We start from the raw sequence: 23,802 nt of genomic DNA, 5'->3' as shown, positions 1-23,802 counted from the left end.
TCAATGGGCTGAATGGCCTTATTCTGCTCCTATGTTTTATGGTTTTAACACTCACCCTTAGTTACACACACATTGTTATCGAGGAATCCTGCCTTAAGATGTTGTGAGGAATTTCGCACCATTGGTTGGAGCGGGATCTCAGATAAGTTCAGCTCCTGTTTCACACTCCTACACCCTCTAGGTAATTGGAGGGATGTTTGGATATCCTGCCATGACTTCCCATGTTCCCTTACTATGTAGGAGTAAGTCGTTTGCCCTGTTGGGTCTATACCAATCAACCACTGCTTTAAATATATGCAATGACTTGGCAGTGAACTCCACAGACCCAGAACTCTCTGCCTAGACCCGTTGACCTGCACCCAGACCGAGCCCTCCGTATACCTGTCATCCATGTACGTATACAAACTTCTCTTAGAAGTTGTAATCGAGCTCACATACACCACTTGCACTGGCAGCTCGCTCCACACTCTCACGACCCTCTGAGTGAAAAAGTTTCCCCTCATGTTCCCCTTAAACTTTTCACCTTTCACCTTTAACCCATGACCTCTAGTTGTAGTCCTAGCCAACCTCAGTGGAAAAAGCCTGTTTGCATTTATCCTACGTGTACCCCTCATAATTTTGTATACCACTATCAAATCTCCTCTGTCTTCTACATTCCAAGGAATAAAGTCCTAACCTGTTCAATCTTACCCTATAACTGTGGTCTTCAAGTCCCAGCAACATCCTTGTAAATTTTCTCTGTACCCTTGAACCTTATTTACATCTTTCCTGTAGGTAGGTGACCAAAATTGCAAACAACATTGCAAATTAGGCCTCAACTATGTCTTGTACAACTTCAACATAAAACAATCCATTTCCTGTACTCAATACTTCGATTTATGAAGAACAATGTGCTAAAAGCTTTCTTTACGACTCTATTTACCTGTGATATCACTTTCAATAAATTATAGACTTGTATTCTCAGATCCTTTTGTTCTAACACATTCCTCAGTGCCATACCATTCACTGTACAAGATCCACCCTGGTTGGACCTGCCTTGCATTTGTCTGCACTAAATTCCTTCTGCCATTCTTCAACCCATTTTTCCAGCGGGTCCTGATCTTGCTGTAAACTTTAATAATCTTTCTCGAAGTCCACCACACCCCCAGTCTTGGTGTCATCCACAAGTTTGCTGAGCCAGTTAACCACATTAACATCTAGATCATTGATATAGATGACAAACAACAACAGATACAGCACCGATCTCTGCGGCACTCCACTACACAGGCCTCCAGTCAGAGAGGCAACCATCTACCACCACTCTCTGGCTTCTCCCACAAAGCCAATGTTTAATCCAATTTATTACCTCATCTTGAATGTCAAGTGACTGGACCTACTTGACCAACCTCTCATGGAGGACCTTGTCAAATGCTTTGCTGAAGTCCGTGTAGACAACATCCACGGCCTTTGACAACATCCACTTCAACTTTGCGAGTAACTTCTTCAATGAGCTGTAAGATTGGTTAGACATGACCTACCACACACAAACCCATGCTGACCATCCCTTATCAGTTCCTCTGTCTATCCAAATACTCATGTATACAGTCCCTTAGAATACCTTCCAATAACTTCTCCACTACTGATGTCAGGCACGCCAGCCTATAACTTCCTGGTCACAGCGAGAGCATGAAAACTGCTCACAGACAGTGCCAGAGTCCAGGATCAAACCCGGGTCTCTGAAGCTGTTCTGCAGAGGCTTTCCCCACCGTCCTGCCCAACATCCACATCCAAATATTTAAAGGAACCCTCACCAGGTTCCAGGAAGGAGCAGTAGGTGAGGGAATAGGGGAAAAGTTCAAGTTCAGTTTATTGTCATTCAACCGTGCAGGTGTAGAGTACTGTGCAAAGTCCTGGACACATACATACAGCTAGGGTGCATAGACTTTTGCATAGTACTATATTTGTCAACGTGGAGCAGAGAGCGCCTTTGTAAACCTGGCAGAGACAAAGGATGTTGGGAACGGTGAGGGTGGGGTGGCATGAGAGGGGTGTGGGACAGGTGGCAGAGAAGGGGTGCCATGGGCAGGGGTGCCAGTGGTGCAAACATATCCGGCCCTGAGACACCAGGCAAGGTCATTTGATTAGAAATAATTGGTTTGTGTTCATTACCAAATGTCTCTCTGGTGCTTCCTGCTCCCTGCCTTTCCCTTCCCCTTTTCCCAACCATGATTCCCCTCTCCCTGCCCCCTTCCCATTCTCAGTCCACAACAGAGACCCATATCAGAATCAGGTTTATCATCACTCACATATGTCATGAAATTTGTTTTATTTTAGTGTGGCAGCTGTACAGTGTAATACATAAAATCACTACAGTCCTGTGCAAAGCTCTTGGATACCCTGGCTGTATGTATGACTTTTGCACAGTCTACCACCAAACAAAACAATGTTCCTCTGGACCAAGGTGCACAACACAGTGTGTATAACTCAGACACACAACACAAAGTAATGCTACCACAAATAAATTAACAAACAATAAGGTGTATTTACGTTAGAAATTTAAAAAGTAAACAGTATAATACTACTTGTGCTTCATACGTGACGAAATGCGTGCGTGGGGGCAGTGAGTTCAGTAGTCTCACGGTCTGGGAGAAGAAGCTTTTTCCCATCCTAACAGTTCTTGCCCTAGTACTACTCTACCTCCAGTTTGATGGTAGGGAGTCAAAGAGATTGTCGGATGGTGGTTCCTGTGGGATCTCTGCCTGTAGGAATCTTCTTCCCAAACCCCACCTCTCCACCCAATCCTTCCCAGAAAACCCATGACACCTGCTACAACAAGCTCCCCAACCGAGGGCGAGGGGGGCAGGAGAGAGACAAAGGTCTATTGTCCACACCTAGCTGAAGGAGGCAGTCACTCCATCTTGGTACTGTAGTGCTTATACCAGGTATACGGGCAGTAATCTCCCTGGCATTCCTCACCAGCACTCAGGACAGGAAACCAGTGGGATATAGTGGAATTCTGGGGTTATTAATCTCAGTTTCCTTGTCTGACAATCCGGAGACCAGATATTAAATCCCATCACAGAGGCCTCTATTGGTCTGATTGACCGTAGATGTTACACCCTAGCTGTCTGCGTTGTTGGTGCAGCACCGTCAGTCGATACGTGAGCCTGGGCAGTACGACGCGAAGAGCAGGCTGTTGCTCATGCAGCAGGCTCGCACCTCTCCACACAGCTGACAAATCCAAAGAAATGGCAGAGACTGAAACAGTTTGGCACCAGTGTCATCGCAGCAGCTGCCAGTCAGCGTTAACTCAACATAGTGCCTTAGGGACTCCAGCTCTGGACTTCTGCTTGGGGTCTACTCCCAAAGACATCCCCGTGAGTGGGCATAGCCGTAAGGCAGCGGAGCTTTGAGATCAGCTGACGAGCCCCATGACAGTTGTGCAACTCAAAACATCAAACAGTACAGCACAAGAACAGGCCCTTCGGCCCACAATGATTTGCCAGACCAATTAAACAAGTAATTCGAATCCAACTAACCCTTTTTTCAACTATTTATTCCCACCATAGGTGCTTCCTGATTTGCAGAGTTCCTCTCGCATTGTGTGTGTGTGTGTGTGTGTGTGTGTGTGTGTGTGTGTTGCTCAAGATTTTCAGCATCTGCAGAATCTCTTGTGTTTATAATCCCTTCTACCTACACAGTGTCCATGCTCCTGTAGTTCTCTGTACACTCACGTGCCTACCCCTGGCAGCACATTTGAGGCATGCACCACTCTCTCTGTTTTAAAAAAACAACAAAACCTGCCCTGCTCATTTGCATAAGACAGGAACAGAATTAAGCCATTCAGCACATCGAGTCTGTTCCACCATTTGATCATGGCTGACTTATTATCCCTCTCAACCCCATTATCTTCCTGCCTTGTCCCTGTACCTTTGGCACCTGTACTAATCAAGAATCTATTAGGCTCCACTTTAAATATACCCAATGATTTGGCCTCCGTGGCCATCTGTAGCAATGAATTCTACAAATTCACCACCCTCTGGCTAAATCAATTCCTCCTCATCTCGATTCTAAATGGACACCCCTCTATTCTGAGGCTGTGTCCTCTGATCTTAGACTCTCCCACCGTAGGAAACATCCTTTCCACATCCACTCTAACAAGGCCTTTCACCATTTGATAGGTTTCAGTGAAGTCACCCCTCATTCTTCTGAATTTCAGTGAGCACAGGCCCAGAGCCATCAAAATGCTCTTCATATGACAAGCCATTCAGCCCTGGAATCATTTTCGTGAACAAACAACAGCATTCAGATCTACGGTGATGAAGTGCTTTAAGAGGTTGGTTATGGATAATAATCAACTCCTGTCTGAGCAAGGACCTGGACCCACTGCAATCTGTCTGTCGCCACAATGGGACTGCAGCAGATGCCATCCCATTGGCTCTTCAAGGTACCTTGGATCACCTGGACAATACCTATAAATACATCGGGTTGCTGTCTATTGACTACAGCAGCCTGATGTAGGTACGGTTTAACACAATCATTCCTAGTTCTGATCAAAAAGCTACACAGCCTGGGCCTCTATATTTCCTTCTGCAGCTGGATCCTCGACTTCCTCACATGAAGACCACAGTTTGTGTGGATCGGAAATAATATCTCCACCTTGCTGATGATCAACACTGGCACACCTCAAGGATGTGTGCTTAGCCCACTGCTCTGCTCTCGACACACATCTCAAATGTTCATATTTGCCGACAGCAGAACCATTGCTGGCAGGATTTCAAATGGTGAAGTGAGGGTGTACAGGAGGGAGATGTATCAGCTGTTTGAATGGTGTGGCAGCTAAAACCTTGCACTCAGTGTTAGTCAGACCAAAGAATTAATTGTGGGCTTCAGAAAGGGTAAGCCGGGGAAACACGCAACAGTGCTTATCGGGAGATCAGAAGTTGAAAGGGTGAGTAATTTCAAGCTCCTGGGCAATAGCATCTCAGGATCTATTATGGGCCCAATAGATCAATACACATTTGTACAGAAGGCACGAATGACAATGACTTTATTTCATTAGGAATCTGTCACAAATTGCTGCTGATGTATCTTGGAGAGCACTTTGACTGGCTGCATTACCGTCCCGTGTGGGGTACCGCACACTGCAGGAGCTGTAAACTCACTGGCGCTCGGCTCCCCAGCATCCAGGACATCTTCAAGGAGCGATGCCTCAAAAAGGCAGCATCCATCATTAAGAGCCCCTTTCAGCCAGACATGCCCTTTTCTCATTGTTACCGTGTGTCTGCTGTGGTTCCGTGGGGAAGCACTCTGACTGGAGAGAGCTGCAAAAAGTTGTAAACTCAGCCAGCTCCATCATGGTCTCAAGCCTCCCGAGCATCAAGGGTGCCTTCAAAAGGCGATGCCTCAAGAAGGCAGCATCCATCATTGAGGACCCCCATGGCCCAGGACATGCCCTTGTCTCATTGCTACCATCAGAGAGAACGTAGAGGAGCCTGAGGGCTCACACTCAATGTTTCAGGAACAGCTTCTTCCCCTCTGCCATCAGACTTCTGAATGGACAATGAATCCATGAACACTGCCTCACTACTTATTTCTGCTCTTTTTGTACTACTTGTTTAACTTTTTAATATAGACACATAACTAATTTACAGTTTTGTTATGTATTGCAGTGTACAGTTGCCGCATAACAAGTGTCTCGACATTTGCCAGTGATATTAAATCTGAGTCTGATTCTATGCCTCTCATAACCTTAAACCTCTATCAGATCTCCCCTCAGCCTTCACCGCTCCAGATAAAACACCGAAGTTTGTTCAACCTCTCATTATAGCACATGCTTTCTAATCCTGGTAAACCTCTAATACACCCTCTCCAAAGCCTTGACATCCTTCCTATAACAGGGTGACTGGAATTGTACGCAATACTCCAGATGTGGCCTAACTAGAGTTTTATAAAGCTGCAACATAACTTCCCGACTTTATTCCATAACCTTGTCAACCTTTGTAGCCTCTTTCAGAGAGCTAGGAACTTGGGCCCCAAGACCCATAGATTGTTAGAAAGAACTGATAATGTTTCTGACGTGTGATTTAAATTCCCTGGTTCACAAGGTTCTGAGGTCAGGGGATGAAGGTCCTTAACCCAGCTGCTCTGTGAGTCCCAAACCCACCGCAATGTGTTGTGGGTCTTGCTTCTCTGTGTACTGGACTGTGACCCCACCCCAGTGTTACTGCAGCCGTTTGAGGCAGCTCATCACCACCTTCTCCAGGGCAGTGGGGGATTTGCAATGAATGCCACCCCCCCTCACTCCAAAAACTGAATAAGGAAAACATACTAATTCTGCAGAGGCTGGAAATCCAGTGCAACACACACAAAACGCGGGAGGAGCTCAGCAGTCAGGCAGCATCTATGGAAATGAATGAACAGTCGACGTTTTGGGCCTTCATCAGGACTGGAAAGGAAAGGGGGATAGGTCAGAATAAGAAGTTGGGAGGAGGGGAAGGAGGGCAAGCTGGAAGATGACAGGTGAGACCAGGTGGGTGGGAGGAGGGGTGAAGTAAGAAGCTGGGAAGTGATAAGTGGAAAAGGTAAAAGGGCTGGAGAAGAAGGAATCTATTAGGAGAGGAGAGTGGATCATGGGAGAAAGGGAAGGTAGAAGGGCACTGGGGCGAGGGGGCGATGATAGGTGAAGTTGGGCGCCATGTGAAAGTACTGAGCTGGCGGCTTCATTGTCAGTGTCAAATCTGCCATCTCTCACAGTAGGTGACAAAAGCGTTTTGCGTGTGGTGTACATGTCTGCGCGTGTCACTGGGGTGGTGGGGTGGATGGGGGGGAGTCAAAGCAAGCAATATTTTGTGGGGAGATTTTTGCACTAATTGGCAATGACATTTTTGTGTCTGTACCTCTCTTCTCATCACGTTTGAATGATTTCCACAACCTTCTCTATCGACGCTCTCTCCAATGGGCAATTTTTGTGAGTGATTCGCTTTTCTACTTTACGATACTGTGTCATGTCGCTGATTTTTTTTTAAAACGATGTACCGTGGCAGTGTCCTGTCTCCTGGCATCCATTCTCTGCTGCTGCACCCCTCCTGTCTGTGTCACTGTTTAACCTGCAATAAGGTCCACCTGCATGCTTCAGCCAGCCTTGCCTGCACAATGTGACTCATGAAAATGCCTCTTAATGCCGTTGCTTGGGACCCGTGGGATTATCAGTGTGGGTGCAGTTCCTGACCGCAACCTGCAACACACAACCGAAATGCCTTGAGCCTTGCATGCTGCGCGTGCCCTTCTGATCTCCTCCAGGAAGAGGGGAACCACTTGATGAAACTGATGAAACCTATTTGAAAGGCCTGGACAGAGTAGATGTGGAGAGAAAGGTTCTGATAGTGGTGGAGCTTAAGACCAGAGGGCCCAGCCTCAGAATGGAGGGATGTCCATTTAGAACAGAGATGAGGAATTTCTTTAGCCAGAGGGCGGTAAATCTGTGGAATTCTTTACCACAGATGTCTGTGGAGCCCAAGTCATTCGATATATTTAAAATGGAGGTTGATAGGTTCTTGATTAGTCAGGGTGTCAAAGGTTACAGGGAGAAGACAGGAGAATGGGGTTGAAAGGGTTAACAAATCAGCCACATTGGAATGGCAGAGCAGACTTGATGGTTTGAATGGCCTAATTCTGCTCTCATGTCATGGTTTTACGGTCACTGGGGAAGGTGTAATGAATGAGATAACAGCATGCCATTCGATCACCTTGGAGTGAAGAAGGATGCGAAATGACTTGATAGGGGTGTACAAGATGATAAGAGGCATGGATCAAGTGGACAGCCAGAGACTTTTTCACAGGATGGAAATTGCTCATATGAGAGGACATGTATTAAGATGATTGGAGGAAAGCATAGGGAGATGTCGGGTGGATTTTTCTTACGTAGTGATGAGTGAGATAAAGCCAGATACCTTAGGGGCTTTTAAGAGAGGCACATGGATGATAGAAAAATGGAGGGTTATATAGGAGGGAAGGGTTAGACTGACTTGGAGTAGGTTAAAAGGTCAGCACAGCATTGTGGTGTGAAGAGCCTGTACTGTGTTATAATGTTCAGAGTTGGATGCAGAACAGGTGGGAGCTTGGGGCCACTACAACAGGATGAATTTTTATTCTGAAGGCTGTCAGTACCAGAGAGTTCATGGAGACATTTTGAGATGGTGGTTGTCCATTTGTGTGTTAATTGTTTTCAATGTACTCAATAGCTTGGAGGAACTCAGCAGGTTAGGCAGCATCTATGGAGGAGAATAAACAGTTGACATTCTAAGCCGAGGTCCCGCTGAAGGGTCTTGGCCTGGAACGCCTACTGTTTATTCCCCTCCATAGGAGCTGCCTGAGCTGCTGAGTTCCTCCAGCATTTTACATGTGTTGCTCTGGATTTCCAGCATCTGCAGAATCTCCCATGTTTCTGATGGGGGCAGGTGACTACAGGCTCTCAATCACCGAGCCGCAGAGAATTTGCTGGGGGTGCGGGGACAGAGAGAGAGGTTCAGACAGGAGGACCAGCCAGGCGAAGGCACAGGTTTTGTGTTGCTGACAAGGACTGGAGGGGTCCAAAGTGTTGTGAGGTTGCTGAGGCACGGAGCTGATTACAGAAGCCTTCTGGTCCCCAGGAGTTAGTATTTGAGCAGACTGTTTATTTATTTGGAAATACAGCATGGAAGAGGCCCTTCAAGCTGTCCCACCCAGCAACCCACTTATTTAACCCTAGCCTAATCACAGGACAATTTACAATGACCAATTAACCTACTAACCAGTATGTTTTTGGACTGCGGGAGGAAACCAGAGCACCCGGAGGAAATCCACATATTCATGGGGAGCATGTACTGACTCCTTGAGGATGATGTCTGAATTGAACTCCAAACTCTGGCACCCCAAGCTCTAATAGCCTCTCGCTAACCGCTACGTTACCACGGCGCCCAGTTGAGTCCCTCAGTCACAGCCTGAGTATCTTTCTAGCAAGGATCCATTCACCAAGTGAGGAATAGTTTTAGGTGAGGTAGTAACTCTGGTAGTTCTGGGTCGATATAGAACCACCAGCACCTCCATGTCCCCAGTGCGTCAGTTCCCCATCTCAATCAATAAGCAGGTAGATTATATAAGAAAGGATGTGCTGGCATTGGAGAGTGTCCAGAGGAGAGTCACAATAATGATCCCAGGAATGAAAGGGTTAACATATGAGGAGCATTTGATGGCTCTGGTCCTGTACTCGCTGGAGTTTAGAAGAATGAGGGAGGATCTCATTGAAACCTATCCAATGTTGAAAGGCCTAGATAGAGTGGATGCAGAGAGGACATTTCCTGTAGTGGAGGAGTCTAGGACCAGAGGGCACAGCCTCAGAATAGAAGTACATCCATTTATAATAGAGATGAGGAAGAATGTCTTTAGCCGGGGGGGGCTGAATCTGTGGAACTCATTGCCACAGAGGCCAAGTCATTGAATATATTTAAACCAGTGATTGATAGGTTCTTGATTAGTCAGGGTGTCAAAGGTTACAGGGGGAAGGGAGAAGAATGGGGTTGGGGGATAATAAATCAGTCATGATAGAATGACTCGATAGACTGAATGGCCTAATTCTGCCCCTATGTCTTATGGTTTGTTATCCAAGGCAGATGCTGAGGGGAACCTCATTTGATTACCTCCTGGGCTTGAGTTTGAGATCCCCTCTGGTGAAGCCTAGAGAGTGAAGCGCATGGGATAGTTTAAAACCCAGACTGGTGCTTGGCACTGTCAAGGATCTGAGAGCTAAAATTCGCGTAAGACGGATGGAATTGTCCTTGTCTCTGGTATTGTAGGTGGGACGCTCCTCCCTACTAATCGACAATCTGGCCAAACAAAAGCAGCAGCCGGCCTCTGTGCCTGCGGCCGAGAAACCTGCACAGCTGGAACAGCCCGACTCTGAGATGGACGACCTCAGTCAGCAAGGTGAGTATCACAGTCTGCTCATGACCTGGGCCCCATTGATAAATTCAGATTGTTTTTTGCCATACACATTTCCATGTGTTGGGAATTTTCCGTAGTGCGTTGGTCGGTCTGTGACATAAACAAAAAACATCATTCAGCAATTCCAGATTGTTTAATGCTGTTTCAAGTATCTAAGTGTAAGAGTGAGTGAAATAATTTTTACTCCAGATCCTGTGAAGCAGACAAAAACATACACAATAAGATAAAAGACACAATAAATATAAAAATGTAATATAAAGAATTATTAAAATATCAAGTTAGCGGTTAAGGGACAGACCTGGAATAAAAATGTGCATCAATGCATAAATGCCAGCATGTATTTACAATGTAAACAGCTTTGTAAATAGTGATTTAAATTGTTTAGAATGACTGGGGTAATAGATAGAGGGGGTGAGTAAGGGGGCTAACTATAACGGTTGATCAGATTGACTATTATTAGATTATCACATGAACATTGAAACATACAGTGAAATGTATCATTTGTGTTAACAACGAACACACGCAAAGATGTGCTGGGGGCAGCCCACAAGTGTCGCCACACATTCTGGAGCCGACACAACGTGCCCACGATGCTCAGCAGAACACAACAGCGAAACTTGCCCCGTTCCTCTCTCCCAAAAAGCGCACACATGGTCCTGTAGCCCCAGGACGGGCCCTCTCCAGCAGGCTTGTGGATCACAGAAACTGGACCTTTGACTTGCCCCGTGGACCTGAAGAGAGTCTCAGTCTTGGTATCCAAGTATCCACGGGGCCTCAAGAAGGTGACATCATACATTTAAGACCCTCACCACCCAGGACAAGCCCTCTTCTCATTGCTACCATTGGGGAGGTGGGACAGGCCCCTGAAGGCTCCCACTCAGTGATTCAGGAACAGCTTCTTCTCCTCCACCATCAGTTTAGGATTGACAATGGGAAAGGAGACAATATTTCAGCACCTGGCTGGTTGGACTATGGTTTCAAAATTGTTTAATGTCATTTCCTATGCACAAATATAAAAGAAACAAAATAATTGTTACTCAGGATCTGATGCAGCAGAAAAACACACTAAATATAAATACACAAGATAGCTTACATACATATATTGATTGTATGTCCATAAAGTGACGCTAGGCACAGGAGTGTCTGTACATAAGGTGTCTGACAGGAAATGATAAAGTAGTGGTGGTTGGGGGTGTGGAGGGGTGGGTTAGTGGGTGGAAGTGTTGATCAGCCTCACTGCTTGGGGAAAGTAGCTTTTTTGAGTCTGGTGGTCCTGGTGTGGATGTTACGTAGCCTCCTCCCTGATGGGAGTGGGACAAGCAGTCTATGAGTAAGGTGGGTGGAATCTTTCAAGATGTTACTGGCCCTTTTCCACCACTGCTTAACCCTTTCTGTCCCTTTGCTTTCCACCAGACTCAATGGAAAAGGAGGAAGATGCCCTTAAGCTGAAGTGCGAGTTCTGTGGCAGGCTTGACTACGCCTACAAGTTCAAAGGCTCCAAGAGGTTCTGCTCCATGGCCTGCGCCAAGAGGTAACAGCCTCAGCAAGACCCAGAATGCCTGAGGAGTATTGGGCCTGCTCTAACAAGCTCAGTCACCGAGGTTGACACAGCTGAGCGGCAAGTAGAGACGCTGACTCACAATGCCAGTGATTCCCGTTCAATCCCCAACTCCTGCGCTGTCTGTGTGTGGAGCTTACACATTCTCCCTGTTGCTGAGAGTTTGCCCCGGGTGCCACACCCCAGAGGCATGTGGGTCAGTGGGTTACGTGGCATCAGAACATACAGTGAAATGTGTCATTTGCACCAACGGCCAACACAGTCTCAGAATGATGCCCACAAGCATTGCCATGTTTGCAACACCAACATTGCATGCCCACAGCTCACTAACCCTTACCCAAATGTATTGGGACTGTGGGGGAACACAGCGCCCAGAGGAAAACCATGTGGTTATGGGGAGAATGTGCAGACTCCTCACAGACCACAGTGCAAATTGAACCCCAGTCACTGGTGCTGTAAATAGCATTACGCTAACATGCTGCCTGTGATGGTCAATCTGGCCCCCAATGGGCCGAATGGCCTGTCCCTGTGCTGTATTTCTCTACAAATGCTCCTATAGGAACCATGCACAGATTCACTGATTATCGTGTGTGGTTATTTTATTTATTTAGAGATACATCACAGAACAGGCCCTCCTAGTTCAACAAACCGCGTCACCCAGTAACCCACCGATTTTAACCCTGGCCCAGTTACAAGACAATTTACGATGACCAATTAACCTACAAACTGGTATACCTTTGGACTGTGGGAGGAAACCGAAGCGTTCAGAAGAAACCCGTGTGCGTGCAGGAACAATGTACAGACTTTCTTACAGAGGATGGCAGCATTGAACTCTGAACTCCAAACGCCCCGAGCCGCAGTAGCATCGCGCTAACCGCGGTGCCTTACGTAGCGAGTGTTACGTAGGACACCACAGCACACCCTCAGCCCGCACTCTTGTACCCACCGACCTTTAAGGAGACCTTGGGAGACGTCATCCAACCCAGCCAGCGTTTCCCTCACTCTCTGAGGGTTTCTTCAGGTAAAATGGGTGGGTCATCGAGAAGATGTGACAGCAGACCTTTTCTTTGATCCCCAGGTACAATGTCGGCTGCAGTAAGCGAGTGGGCCTGTTCAAACCTGACAAGAGCAAGTACCTCCAGAAGAAAGAAAGCGGCAAGCTGGGTAAAAGGGGCCCCCGGAAGAACAGCCTGCCCGGGGGTAACAGCGAACAGCCCAAGAAACAGCTCAAGGTGAGGGGAGCACACACAAAATGCTGGAGGAACAGGGCAGCTTCTGTGGAGAGGAAAACATAGTTGACGCCTTGGGCCAGGACTGAGAGGAAGGAGGAAGAAGCCAGAACAAGAAAGTGGGGGGAGGGGAAGGACGACAAGCTAGCAGGTGATGGGTGAAGCCGAGTGGTTGTAAGAATCTGGGAAGTGATGAGTGGAAAAGGGCTGGAGAAGAAGGGATCTGATCGGAGAAGAGAGTGGACCATGGGAGAAAGGGAAGGAGGAGGGACATCAGGGAGAGGTGACAGGCAGGTGAAAAGATGAGGTAAAAGGGCAGAGCAAGGAACAGAAGAAGAGGGAAGGGGAGGGAAAAAAAATACCAGAAGAAGAAATTGACCATTCCATCACTTAGGAGGCTACGCAAACAGAGTATGAGGCGTTCCTGGCCATCTTTCGGCCAGTGACTCGAGGCTGTGGCAGCACTGGCCCCTTCAGCAAAGGGGGCCTAGTGGTCAGATTCAAAAGGACCCCATATCCCAGCACAGACGGGTCAGATCCCGGAGGAATGTACATCCCAAAACTGAGAAAACTGATCCCAAGGGACTCCTGATCCCAGCATGGAAGGAATTGATCACTGGAGATTAGAAGAATGAGGGGGGGGATCGCATTGAAAGTTACTGAATGGTGAAGGGCCTAGATAGAGTGGATGTAGAGAGAACGTTTTCTATATTGGGGGAGTCTAGGACCAGAGAGCACAGCCTCAGAACAGAGGGACATCCATTTAGAACAGAGATAAGGATGGATTTGTTTAGCCAGAGGGATGTGAATCTCTGGAATTCATCACCACAGATGGCTGCGGAGGCCAAGTCATTGTGAAGGTTGACAGGTTCTTGATTGGTGAGGTTGTCAAAGGTTACAGGGAGAAGGAAGGAGGGCGGGGTTGAGAGGCATAATTAATCGGCCATGATTGAATGGCGGTGAAGACTGGGCTGAATAGCCTAATTCTGCTCCTATGACTTATCCAAGCACTGTGGGATGTTCCGGTGGGAATCCGGGTCCAAGCACTGTGGGATGTTCCATTGGCAGTCCGGGTCCAAACACTGTGGGATGTTCCGGTGGGAATCCGGGTCCAAGCACTGTGGGATGATCGGGTGGGAATCCAGGTCCAAACACTGTGGGATGTTCCATTGGGAATCCGTGTCCAAACACTGGGATGTTCCGGTGGGAATCCGGGTCCAAGCACTGTGGGATAATCGGGTGGGAATCCAGGTCCAAGCACAGTGGGATGTTCCATTGGGAATCCATGTCCAAACACTGTGGGATGATCCAGTGGGAATCCGGGTCCAAGCACTGTGGGATGTTCCATTGGGAATCCGTGTCCAAACGCTGTGGGATGTTTCATTGGGAATCCAGATCCAAACACTCTGGGATGTTCCATTGGGTATCCGTGTCCAAACACTCTGGGATGTTCCGTTGGGAATCCAGGTCCAAGCACTGTGGGATGATTCGGTGGGAACTCGGATCCTAGCACTGTGGGATGTTCCGGTGGAACTCCAGGTCGAAGCACTGTGGGATGTTCCGGTGGGAACTGTTGGGTCTGGATACTTTTGTGATCCAAAAGATCTTCAGAAGTCAAGAGTGAGGAATAGAACTTACTGCTAGCAATATTATTGTTAGGAGAGCAAAGAAATAATTGTTACTTCAGATTGGATGCAGCACAAAAAAAAACAATCAGATAAAGAACACAATAATAATAAAAAAAACATAACAAATATAAACACATGAGATAGCTTATATACACAGATTGATTGCATGTCCATAAAGTGATGCTTGGCACAGGAGACTCTGTACATAAGGTGACTCTGACAGGAAATGATAAAGTAGTGGTGGTTGGGGGTGTGGAGGGGTGGGTTAGTGGGTGGAGGTGTTGATCAGCCTTACTGCTTGGGGAAAGTAACTCTTTTTGAGTCTGGTGGTCCTGGCATGGATGCTACGTAGCCTCCTCCCCGATGTGAGTGGGACAAATAGTCCATGAGCAGGGTGGGTGGGATCATTCATGATGTTATTGGCCCTTTTCCGGCACTTTTCTGTATGTGTGTCCTAGATGGCAGGTAGGCTGGTGCTGGTGATGCGTTGGGCAGTTTTGACCACCTGTTGCTGAGCCTTCCTGTCTGCCTCAGTGCAACCTGTATCAGAAGCTTAACTTCTACACCTTTCTACCCAAGCAATAAAAATATATAAAGAACAGTTACTTTCTCTAATACCACCGTCCTTATAGCGCTGAAGTGCGGACGTATGCCGAGGAGTTGGGACCAGATTATTTTTCTTTTGGCACATCTCACACAAAGAGCCAAGACTGAAAGCTGGCTGTCTGTCCTGGTGTTTAATGCTGAACGCTGAAGTGTTTAAGCAGGAGACGGTGGGCCTGCATCATGAAATCGGGCTTGTTTAGTACAGTGTTAAAACCACTGGAGGACAATGAGACTGTGGCGGGTCGGCCCCCATGCAGTGAGAATGAAGCCGGTGTTTGTGGCCCATCTCCGAGGTAGGCAATTGTGTTCAGACGTCCAGCTGGCTTCTCCTCGCTGAATAGGAGCTGGAGTGAAGAAAAGCCCTGCAGAGACAATGGCTGCAGCTGGTGGCTGTTTGCAGAGCGGAGCAGGGGGGTGCTGGAGAATAGCAGCCTTCAGATTAATAAAGAGAACAAGAGGCGGATAATCAAAGACATTCGGGGACTCAGCGAGGCACAAGTACCCCACAGAAGGAGCCTGGCCCTGGGCCAGGGGGCTGACAGCACCGCAGCCGTGTGTGTGCGTGTGCTGCTTCTCTCTCCCCACCCCACATAAAGAGACGCCACGCACTGGCAATTGTCCCACAAGCAGTACGACTGTTCAACACCTCCACCCACAACCCACCCCCAACCACCACTACTTTATCATTTCCTGTCAGTCACCTTGTGTACAGACACTCCTGTGCCTAGCGTCAATTTATGGACAATCAATCAATCTGTGTGTATAAATTATGTTATGGATTAATATTTACTGTGGTTTTTTTTGTTGTTTTTGTTTTCTTTATCATGTTTTTTTGTGTTGTATCAGATCTGTAGTAACAATTATTTTGTTCTCCTTTACTCTTGTGTACAGGAATTGACATTAAACAATCTTGAATGTTAAATTTTGAACAACTGCCTTCAACACAGAGCCTGTAGTCCACTGGATCACTATCAGAATCGGGTTTGCTATCAGGACATATGCTGTAAAATTTGTTGTTTTATGGCAGCAGTACAGTGCAATACATACAAAATTACTGTAAGTTATAATAAGAAATACATGAGTAGGTACAGAGGAGCTGTCAGGGGTAAGTTTTTTACGCAGAGGGTGGTGAGTGCGTGGAATGGGCTGCCGGCGGCAGTGGTGGAGGTGGAAATGATAGGGTCTTTTAAAAGACACCTGGATAGGTACATGGAGCTTAGAAAAATAGAGGGTTATGGTAACCCTAGGTAATTTCTAAGATAAGGACATGTTCGGCACAGCTGTGTGGGCCGAAGGGCCTGTATTGTGCTTTAAGTTTTCTATGTTTCTAAATTAAATTAAATAAGTGGTGCAAAAAGAGGGAAAAAAACACTGGGGTATTGTTCATGTGTTGGTTCATTGTCTGTTCACTGGGCTTCTGGTCTCCACGCTCTGTCGAGCAGTTGCTTGGGCATTCTCGCTGCCTGAGCTGGGTAAACAAACTGTGTGATGGGAAGCCCAGAGATATCAGTGAACTGCCCTGCGGGTGCTCCAGGGTATCCTAGGATACGAGTTAGGGAACGATCACAGCCACCTTAAAGCACCTCAGAATCAGGTTTAATATCACTGGCATAAGTCACGAAATTTGTTGTTAATGCAGCAGGAGTACATTACAAATGTTAATAAAAACTGTAAGTTACAAATGTAAGTTGTAAAACTGTAAGTTAAGATGTAAATGAATTAAATAATTAGTGTAAACAGTGTATAAAATAATTAGTGAAATAGAGTTCATGGGTTCATTGTCTGTTCAGAAATCTGATAGCAGAGGGGAAGAAGCTGTTCCTGGAATACTGACTGTGTGTTTTCAGGCTCCTGTACCTTCTTCCTGACGGTAGGAATGAGAGGGGGACATGTCCTGGGTGATGTGGGTCCTTAACGATGGACGTTGCCTTTTTAAGGCATCACCTTTTGAAGGTGTCCTCGATGCTGGGGAGGCTACGATGGATCTGGCTGGGTTTACAACTTTCTGCAGCTTTTTCTGATCCTGTGCAGTGACCCCTCTGTACCAGATAGTGATGTAAGCAGTTAGAATGCTCTCCATGGTACATCTATAGAAACTTGCAAGTATCTTCAGTGACATACCAGTTCTCCTCAAACTCCTACTGTAATATAGCTGCTGTCGTGCCTCCTTTGTAATTGCATCAATATGTTAAGCCCAGGATGGATCCTCGAATGTTAACACTTGAGGCTGAACTTGAAATTTTTCATCATTGTGTTGAAGTTCCTTCCTGCGTGGCCTTGATCTCTGAAATGTCCAGCCCTCCAGGATCTCTGCACTCCTGCTGTTATGTTTTGTAACTTCAAAACATTAAACTAATTCAAAGGAAAACTTCGTGTTAACTCTAAGCGAGGTGCACACATATCCCATGGTAGCATGATGATGTATGCAATTTATTTTTACATATAACCCATAATAAATTATTTCAATGAACAACAATGCTTAATTAAAGAAGATTGCTCAAATATTACTGTAATATTAAATACACAACTCTCCTCTCTGCTAAGCTATAAACTCCAAATCAATACAGAATGCATCTCAACTATATACACAGTATACTAGATAATACAACTACTATGCAGACATCCACAGCAAAGTAAATTTTAAATCGTCCCATTCAGGCTTAAACATTTAATCATTGTGGAGGATTTGTACTCGTGTGGGATAATGTCTTTCCTGACCGGAGGGCAGTGGGGGGATGTTGTCACTCTGCTTGGCAGGTGAGACATGTAGCTGTGAAACAAGCTCAGTCTCTGGGGCCTTCTCCGTGCTGGGTGTGGGAGCTGACTCTTGAAATGGCAGGAAGTGGTCCTGACAGCTCTGGGCACCTTTCTTCTTCTTCTCAGTTTGTGCAGCTTGATCTTGGGAAGATACATTTAGTTCACTGGAGTATTCTCGTATTAATCTTTTACCATCTGATCTGACAAATCCTCTGTTTTTGTATCTCCATTGACTCCTTTCTTTTTGGCCTTCGATTCATCCAGCTGGGCTTAGGTCTCAGCATCTACTTTTACAAGCACCTTTTTGAATCCACTTGAAGTTCATGCAATAACCGTAATGCACACAGAGTAGATTCTGGTTCTTCATACTCACAAAGGCTGAATGCTTGCAGCTTTCCTGAAGCTCCTTGAACTCCCTTCCAGCTTAAAACCAAGTCACATTTTGTAAGTAACTGATTAGCAAATCTGAAGCTTTCTCAGATATGTTGCCGACAAAAACTGTTGTAGCCAGACCACTGCTTTTGGCACTTTCATGATTCCTCTGAGCAGCACGGTCCTTCCTTGGTCCAGTATGCTTACCAACCAGAGGCACAGAGGCGGGCACCAACTCCTGTTTATCCTCTGTAGAGCAATGGTTCGTGGTGTTCAGCATGGAGATAGATATGGCATCATGCAGTACCTTCCTTAATTTGCTTTCACTCGACTTTAACGTAGGGAATGTGGCATGGAAATTATGAATGGATCTCCAGTCAAGTTGTAGTAGTCTCACCCAATCACATCCCCACAATGCTGGCCCTCCCTACTTTTACCACACACAAGCCCAATGTGGCATGTTGGTTGTTGTATTTCACTATTATGAATGTCATTGCTGCAGGAGTTATCTTTTCTCCAATATAAGTTCTTAATTGGCTATCTGCAGGCTTCATTTCAGTGTCTTGGAAATGCCGTTCAAACTCATTTCGTAGAATGACAAACAGGCGAGCCAGTGTCCAATTCCATTTTAAATAATTTGCCATTCACTTCATATTGATTGTCTAGGATCTTTTTCGTTTCTTTCAGATAAGAGATTATATACAGGAAAAAACATCATTGTTAACTGATTTCTATAGTTCTGACATAGAAAAGAGGGTGTTCTGAGGGTGAAGTCTCCATTAGTACTTTTTACAGCATCCTGAGGGAATGTTCTTGTGGAGAGGCTGAGCAGCTGGGAAGGGTCTGGGAGGAAGAGCTGGGAGTAGAAATTACACCTGAAAAATAGGAAGACATCTGTAATAATGCAAAGAAAATTTCAGTTTGTAATAGAACTAAAGCATTGCAACTCAAAATTCTGCATAGAGCCCATCTAACTCCAGATCGTCTTTCGAAATTTAAGACGGGGGTCTCTCCAATGTGTTCGAAATGTAAAGGAAATACTGGAACTCTCACCCATTGTTTTTGGACGTCCCAAACTTTAGGCATACTGGAGTGATATTTTGGGTGAAATGGAAAAGATTCTGAAGGTGGAGCTTGAACTGGACCCAGTGTCTTTTCTCTTAGGCCTACCCAGCAGTCGTATTATTAATGCACATCAGAAAAAAACTTTTTAATATCCTGACGTTTTGTGCGAGGAAGAACATTTTACTTTGTTGGATATCCAATAAGGCCCCTGGACTTTCTGGTTGGTGTAAATTAATCATGGAATACATTCCTTTGGACTTTTTAACATGTATGGTACACTCAAAAACAAATAGTTTTCATAGTTTTCAAGTTGATTGTCTATTGTTAGTTTTCACTTTGTAAATCTTAGTGCTACTCCGGCCTGTGTCTGTCATCATCATCAGATTTTTCATCAACAGCATGCAGATTCGTGCTCTTTTTGAAACTGCACTTGAGGACTTAACTTTTTCTCTTCCCTAAGCAGTCCATTTTAGTTTGTGTGCCCAAGCTGCTCTTTGTATGTGTACTACTTTGTTGCATCTTCTGCAAGCTTCACCTTTAATTCTGCATTGCCCTGGTGCACATGAGCCCCTGCCACAACTGTAACACAATTTGTTTGGCCAGACCGGTTCATTCCTGACTGCAATTCAATTGCGCCTCAGTCTGCTGTTTCCATCGATACAGAAATTTCATCTGCTTTTTTAAATGTAAGTAGTGCTCCCAATAGGAGCCATTTTTGAAGGCTGTCTTGTAAGATTCCCAAGCTAAGTGATCTCTCAGTGCAGCATTAAGCCAATTACTGAAGTGACAATGCTGAGACAATCTCTTAATTCAACCACATATGCTGAAATGGACTCCCCTTCCTTTTGATTCTGCTTATGAAACCTAAAGCATTCTGCAATCAACAATGTCTTTGGATCTAAATGTTACAGCATTACGTTCACAATATCAGCGAAACTCATTTCTGCTGGCTTGGTTGGAGCAGTTAATCTTTGAAGTAAACTGTATCTCTTTAGACCCAATGCACTCAGCAAAATTGGTACTTGTTTCTCATTGGATATTCCATTTGCTTCAAAATAGTGTTCAATTAGCTCAGTATACATGAGCCTATTATCTGTTGAGTAATCAAATATGTCTATCTTTCCGATGTAGCCAACCATTTCTGCCTTTTTTTTAATGATTCTTATCATCTGGTACTCACAGTTTATGAACTCATGATTTCTTCCATTTACTAACTTTTTTTTAAACTCAACTGACGCTGCTCTTGCTGTGCTGTTTCTTTTTGTAATTTTTTATTGAATTTCATCATCAAACAAACATTTCCATAAGATGTATTTCAGATACTGTACATATATAATGCTGTTTTTTTACTTCCTGTTCCTGGCTGCGCTCTTTTAACTCGAACATCTCGATGCACTTCAGCAGGTTGGTAGCCATCTCCAGTTCATTTTAAAAATACCTCATCACCACTGTTATGTTTTGTGACTGCAAAACATTAAACTAATTGAAAGAAAAACAGGCGAGCAGTGATGGATGAGTCTAACTTCCTGTTTTTACTTTAAGCAAGGTGCACACATATCAGTGTGGTAGCATGGTGACATATGTAATTTACGTAGTTTTACATATAACCCGTAATGAATTCTTTAAATGAGGCTTCCAGTTCAACATTTAAGAGAAATTTGGATCAATACAGCAGGTAGATGGGAGGGGTATGCTCTGGGTGCATGTTGATGGGACTAGACAGAATAATAGTTCAACACGGACTAGATGGGCCAAAGGGCCTGTTTCTGTGGCGTAGTGCTCTGTGACTCTGCGGCCCAGTACAGGCCCTTCAGTCATCGATGTTATGCCGATCTGCTAACCTACTATAACATCAATCTAACCCTTCCCTCTCACATAGGCCTCCATTTTTCTATCAACAATGTGCCTATTTAAGAGTTAAAATGGCCCTGATGTATTTGCCTCTACCATCACCCCTAGCGGGCCATTCCATGAGCCCACCACTCTGTGTTAAATAAATAAATGAATGAATGAATGAATAACTAACTAACTAACCAACCCTGACACTCCTCCTATACTTTCCTCCAATCACCTTGGTTTTGCATTGCACTTTCTCAGTACCTATAAGACTATTCAGATGTATGTAGATGTATGTGTGTGGGTTTACTTCATGTGAGCCAATTTCCCCCCACATTCCAAAGACATACCGGTTAGTAGGTGAATTAGTCATTGTAAATTGTCCTGGAATTAGGCTAGGGTTAAACAATTGATTTCTGGGCTGCGCGGTTCATTGGGCCATAAGAGCGTGATCCACACTGTATCTCTAAATAAAATAAAATTCTAAATATTCTGTACTATTGAAGTATGATATCATCTGTCTGGAAGGCATGCAAACAACATGCACATAATGCTGGGGAAACTCAGCAGGTCAGGCTGTGTCGATGAATGAATAAACAGTCAATATTTCGGGCTGCGCTGATCCTGATGAAGGGTCTCGGACCAGCTTTTTGTGCGGGTTGCTGGTAATAGGTGAGACCAGGTGGGTTGGGGAAGGGAGAATGGAGTAAGAAGCTGGGAGGTGAGAGGTGAATACCTGAAAGGCATGCAGACAGCAGCTTTATCTCAGTTTACTGAAATGACTTTGATGGCGGCCTCAGTGCCTCCCACAAGACATTACATTTTTGCTGGTTTGGTTTGGTTCTGGGGGAGATTTTGGTCCATTGGAAGCCTGAACGATTGCGAGAAGGGTTGGGGGAGAGAGTGAGGGTGTGGAGATTTGGAAACCTGAGCCACAATCGCTAGTGTATCAGTATGCAGCTTGGGAGAGTGGGCAAAGAAGTGGCAGATTGAATATAGAGTAGGGAAGCATACGGTTGTGCATTTTGGTAGAAGAAGTAAAGGCATAAAGTATTTTCTAAATGCAGAGAATCAGAGGTGTGAAGGTCTTGGGAGTCCTCATGCAGGGTTCCCTAAAGGTTTGCTTGCAGGTTGAGTTAGTGATGAGAAAGGCAAATGCAATGTTAGCATTCATTTCGAGAAGACAAGAATACAAGAACAAGGATGTGATGCTGAGGCTTTATAAGGCCCTGGTCAGACTGCACTTGGAGTATTGTGAGCAGTTTTGGGCCCCATATCTAAGGAAGGACGTGCCAGCTTTAGAGAGGATCCAGTGGAAGTTCATGAAAATGATTCCGGGATGAAAGGGTTAATGTCTGAGGAGCGTTTGATGGCTCTGGGCCTGTATTTACTGGAATTTAGAAGAATGGGGGAAGGGGTCTCATTGAAAGGCCTCAATAGAATGAATGTGGAGAGGATGTTTACCATAGTGGAGGAGTCCAGGGCCAAGGGGGCACAGCCTCAGAATAGAAGGATGTCCCTTTAGAACAGCGATGAGGAATTTCTTCAGCCAGAGGGTGCTGAATCTGTGGAATTCATTACCACTGATAGCTGTGGAGACCAAGTCACTGGGTATATTTAAAGTGCAGGTTGATAAGTTCTTGGTTAGTCAGGGCATCAAAGGTTACAGGAAGAAGGCAAGAGAATGGGGTTGAGAGGGTTAATAATTCAGCCATGATGGAATGGTGGAGCAGATGCGATGGGTAGAATGGCGTAATTTGTTCCTATGTCTTATGGTCTTTTGGCTCTGAGCACCTTGCATTCTTTACCTCAACAGTCGCCAGTGACAGTGGGCCTGAGTCAGGAGGACTCCAGCCGAGGGTCGGATAACTCCAGCTACGAGGAACCTCTGTCGCCAATCTCTGCCAGCTCCTCCACATCGCGGAGACGCCAGGCAGAGCGGGAGCTCGATGTCCACGAGCTGAGGATGCGGGACCTGATGGGGATTGGGCACCACTTCCTGCCCAGCGACCCCACCAAGTGGAACGTGGAGGACGTGTGTGAATTCATCCGCTCGCTGCCAGGTAACGCTTGAGTGACGGGCAGATTTATCGCTGGGGGAGGAATTGAAATGAATAGTGGGTGGCTTCATAGACTCATAGAACATTGACCAAGGTCTTCCATGGGCTGTAGTTTACCGTGGATGTTGCATCCTACCTGTCAAACTCTATTCTTGGTTGGTGCAACTGTAACAAAACCCAATTTCCCTGCGGATCAATAAAGTATGACTATGACTAAGCACAAGCCTGGGCAGTATGAGATGGAGAGCAAGCTGTTGCCCGTGCAGCAGGCTCCCCTTCTCCACGCAGCTGATGAATCCAAAGGAACGGCAGAGACCGATAGAGTCTGGCACCAGTGGCATCACAGGAGTTGCCAGTCAGTATTGAACTCAGTATAGACTGCCTTAGGGACTCCAGCTCCGGAGTTTTCCTCAGAGTTTACTCCCGAAGCCTTCCCCATGAGGGGGTACAGCAGCAAGGCAGTGGAGGTTTGAGATCAGAGATTTCCTTCTAGATGAGTTGCCAACCACAGCATACAAGCTCCATCTAACCAGAGTGAATAAATTTAAGGCATTAGTAACCTGCCTGTGAAGCTTCTCCTATCAGTAGAATTGGCTTTACGTGAAGGCCTCGAGCTGGATTTGGTTGTCGGTGGCTATTTGAGATGCACGCCATTAGGAGCATTTAACAGGTAGCGGGCCCCCGCCCGGTTATGACAACCTAAAGGAACTGTGGAGGACTACAGTATGGAA

The 23,802-nt window shown here is 45.8% G+C and overlaps 1 protein-coding gene across 8 annotated transcripts in view; it reads left to right on the top strand.

Moving 5' to 3' along the window:
* LOC140188712 (polyhomeotic-like protein 2) overlaps window positions 1-23,802 on the top strand; it is a 237,767-nt gene that overhangs the window by 200,632 nt on the left and 13,333 nt on the right. For 6 of the 8 annotated variants that reach the window (XR_011883363.1, XM_072245266.1, XM_072245263.1 and 3 more), the window contains 4 exons: window positions 9,813-9,942; window positions 11,374-11,491; window positions 12,597-12,750; window positions 22,828-23,074. Coding sequence is in view for 7 of the 8 variants with exons in the window: in XM_072245266.1 (XP_072101367.1) it covers window positions 9,813-9,942; window positions 11,374-11,491; window positions 12,597-12,750; window positions 22,828-23,074 (649 nt within the window). In the remaining variant the exon portion in view is untranslated. The remainder of the gene's footprint in view (window positions 1-9,812; window positions 9,943-11,373; window positions 11,492-12,596; window positions 12,751-22,827; window positions 23,075-23,802) is intronic. The other 2 variants (XM_072245262.1, XM_072245261.1) reach the window with 2 other exon arrangements.

This window comes from Mobula birostris, chromosome 27, assembly GCF_030028105.1.
Source record: "Mobula birostris isolate sMobBir1 chromosome 27, sMobBir1.hap1, whole genome shotgun sequence".
Classification (NCBI taxonomy): Eukaryota; Metazoa; Chordata; class Chondrichthyes; order Myliobatiformes; family Myliobatidae; genus Mobula; species Mobula birostris.
This window is presented reverse-complemented; position numbering and strand designations above follow the sequence as displayed.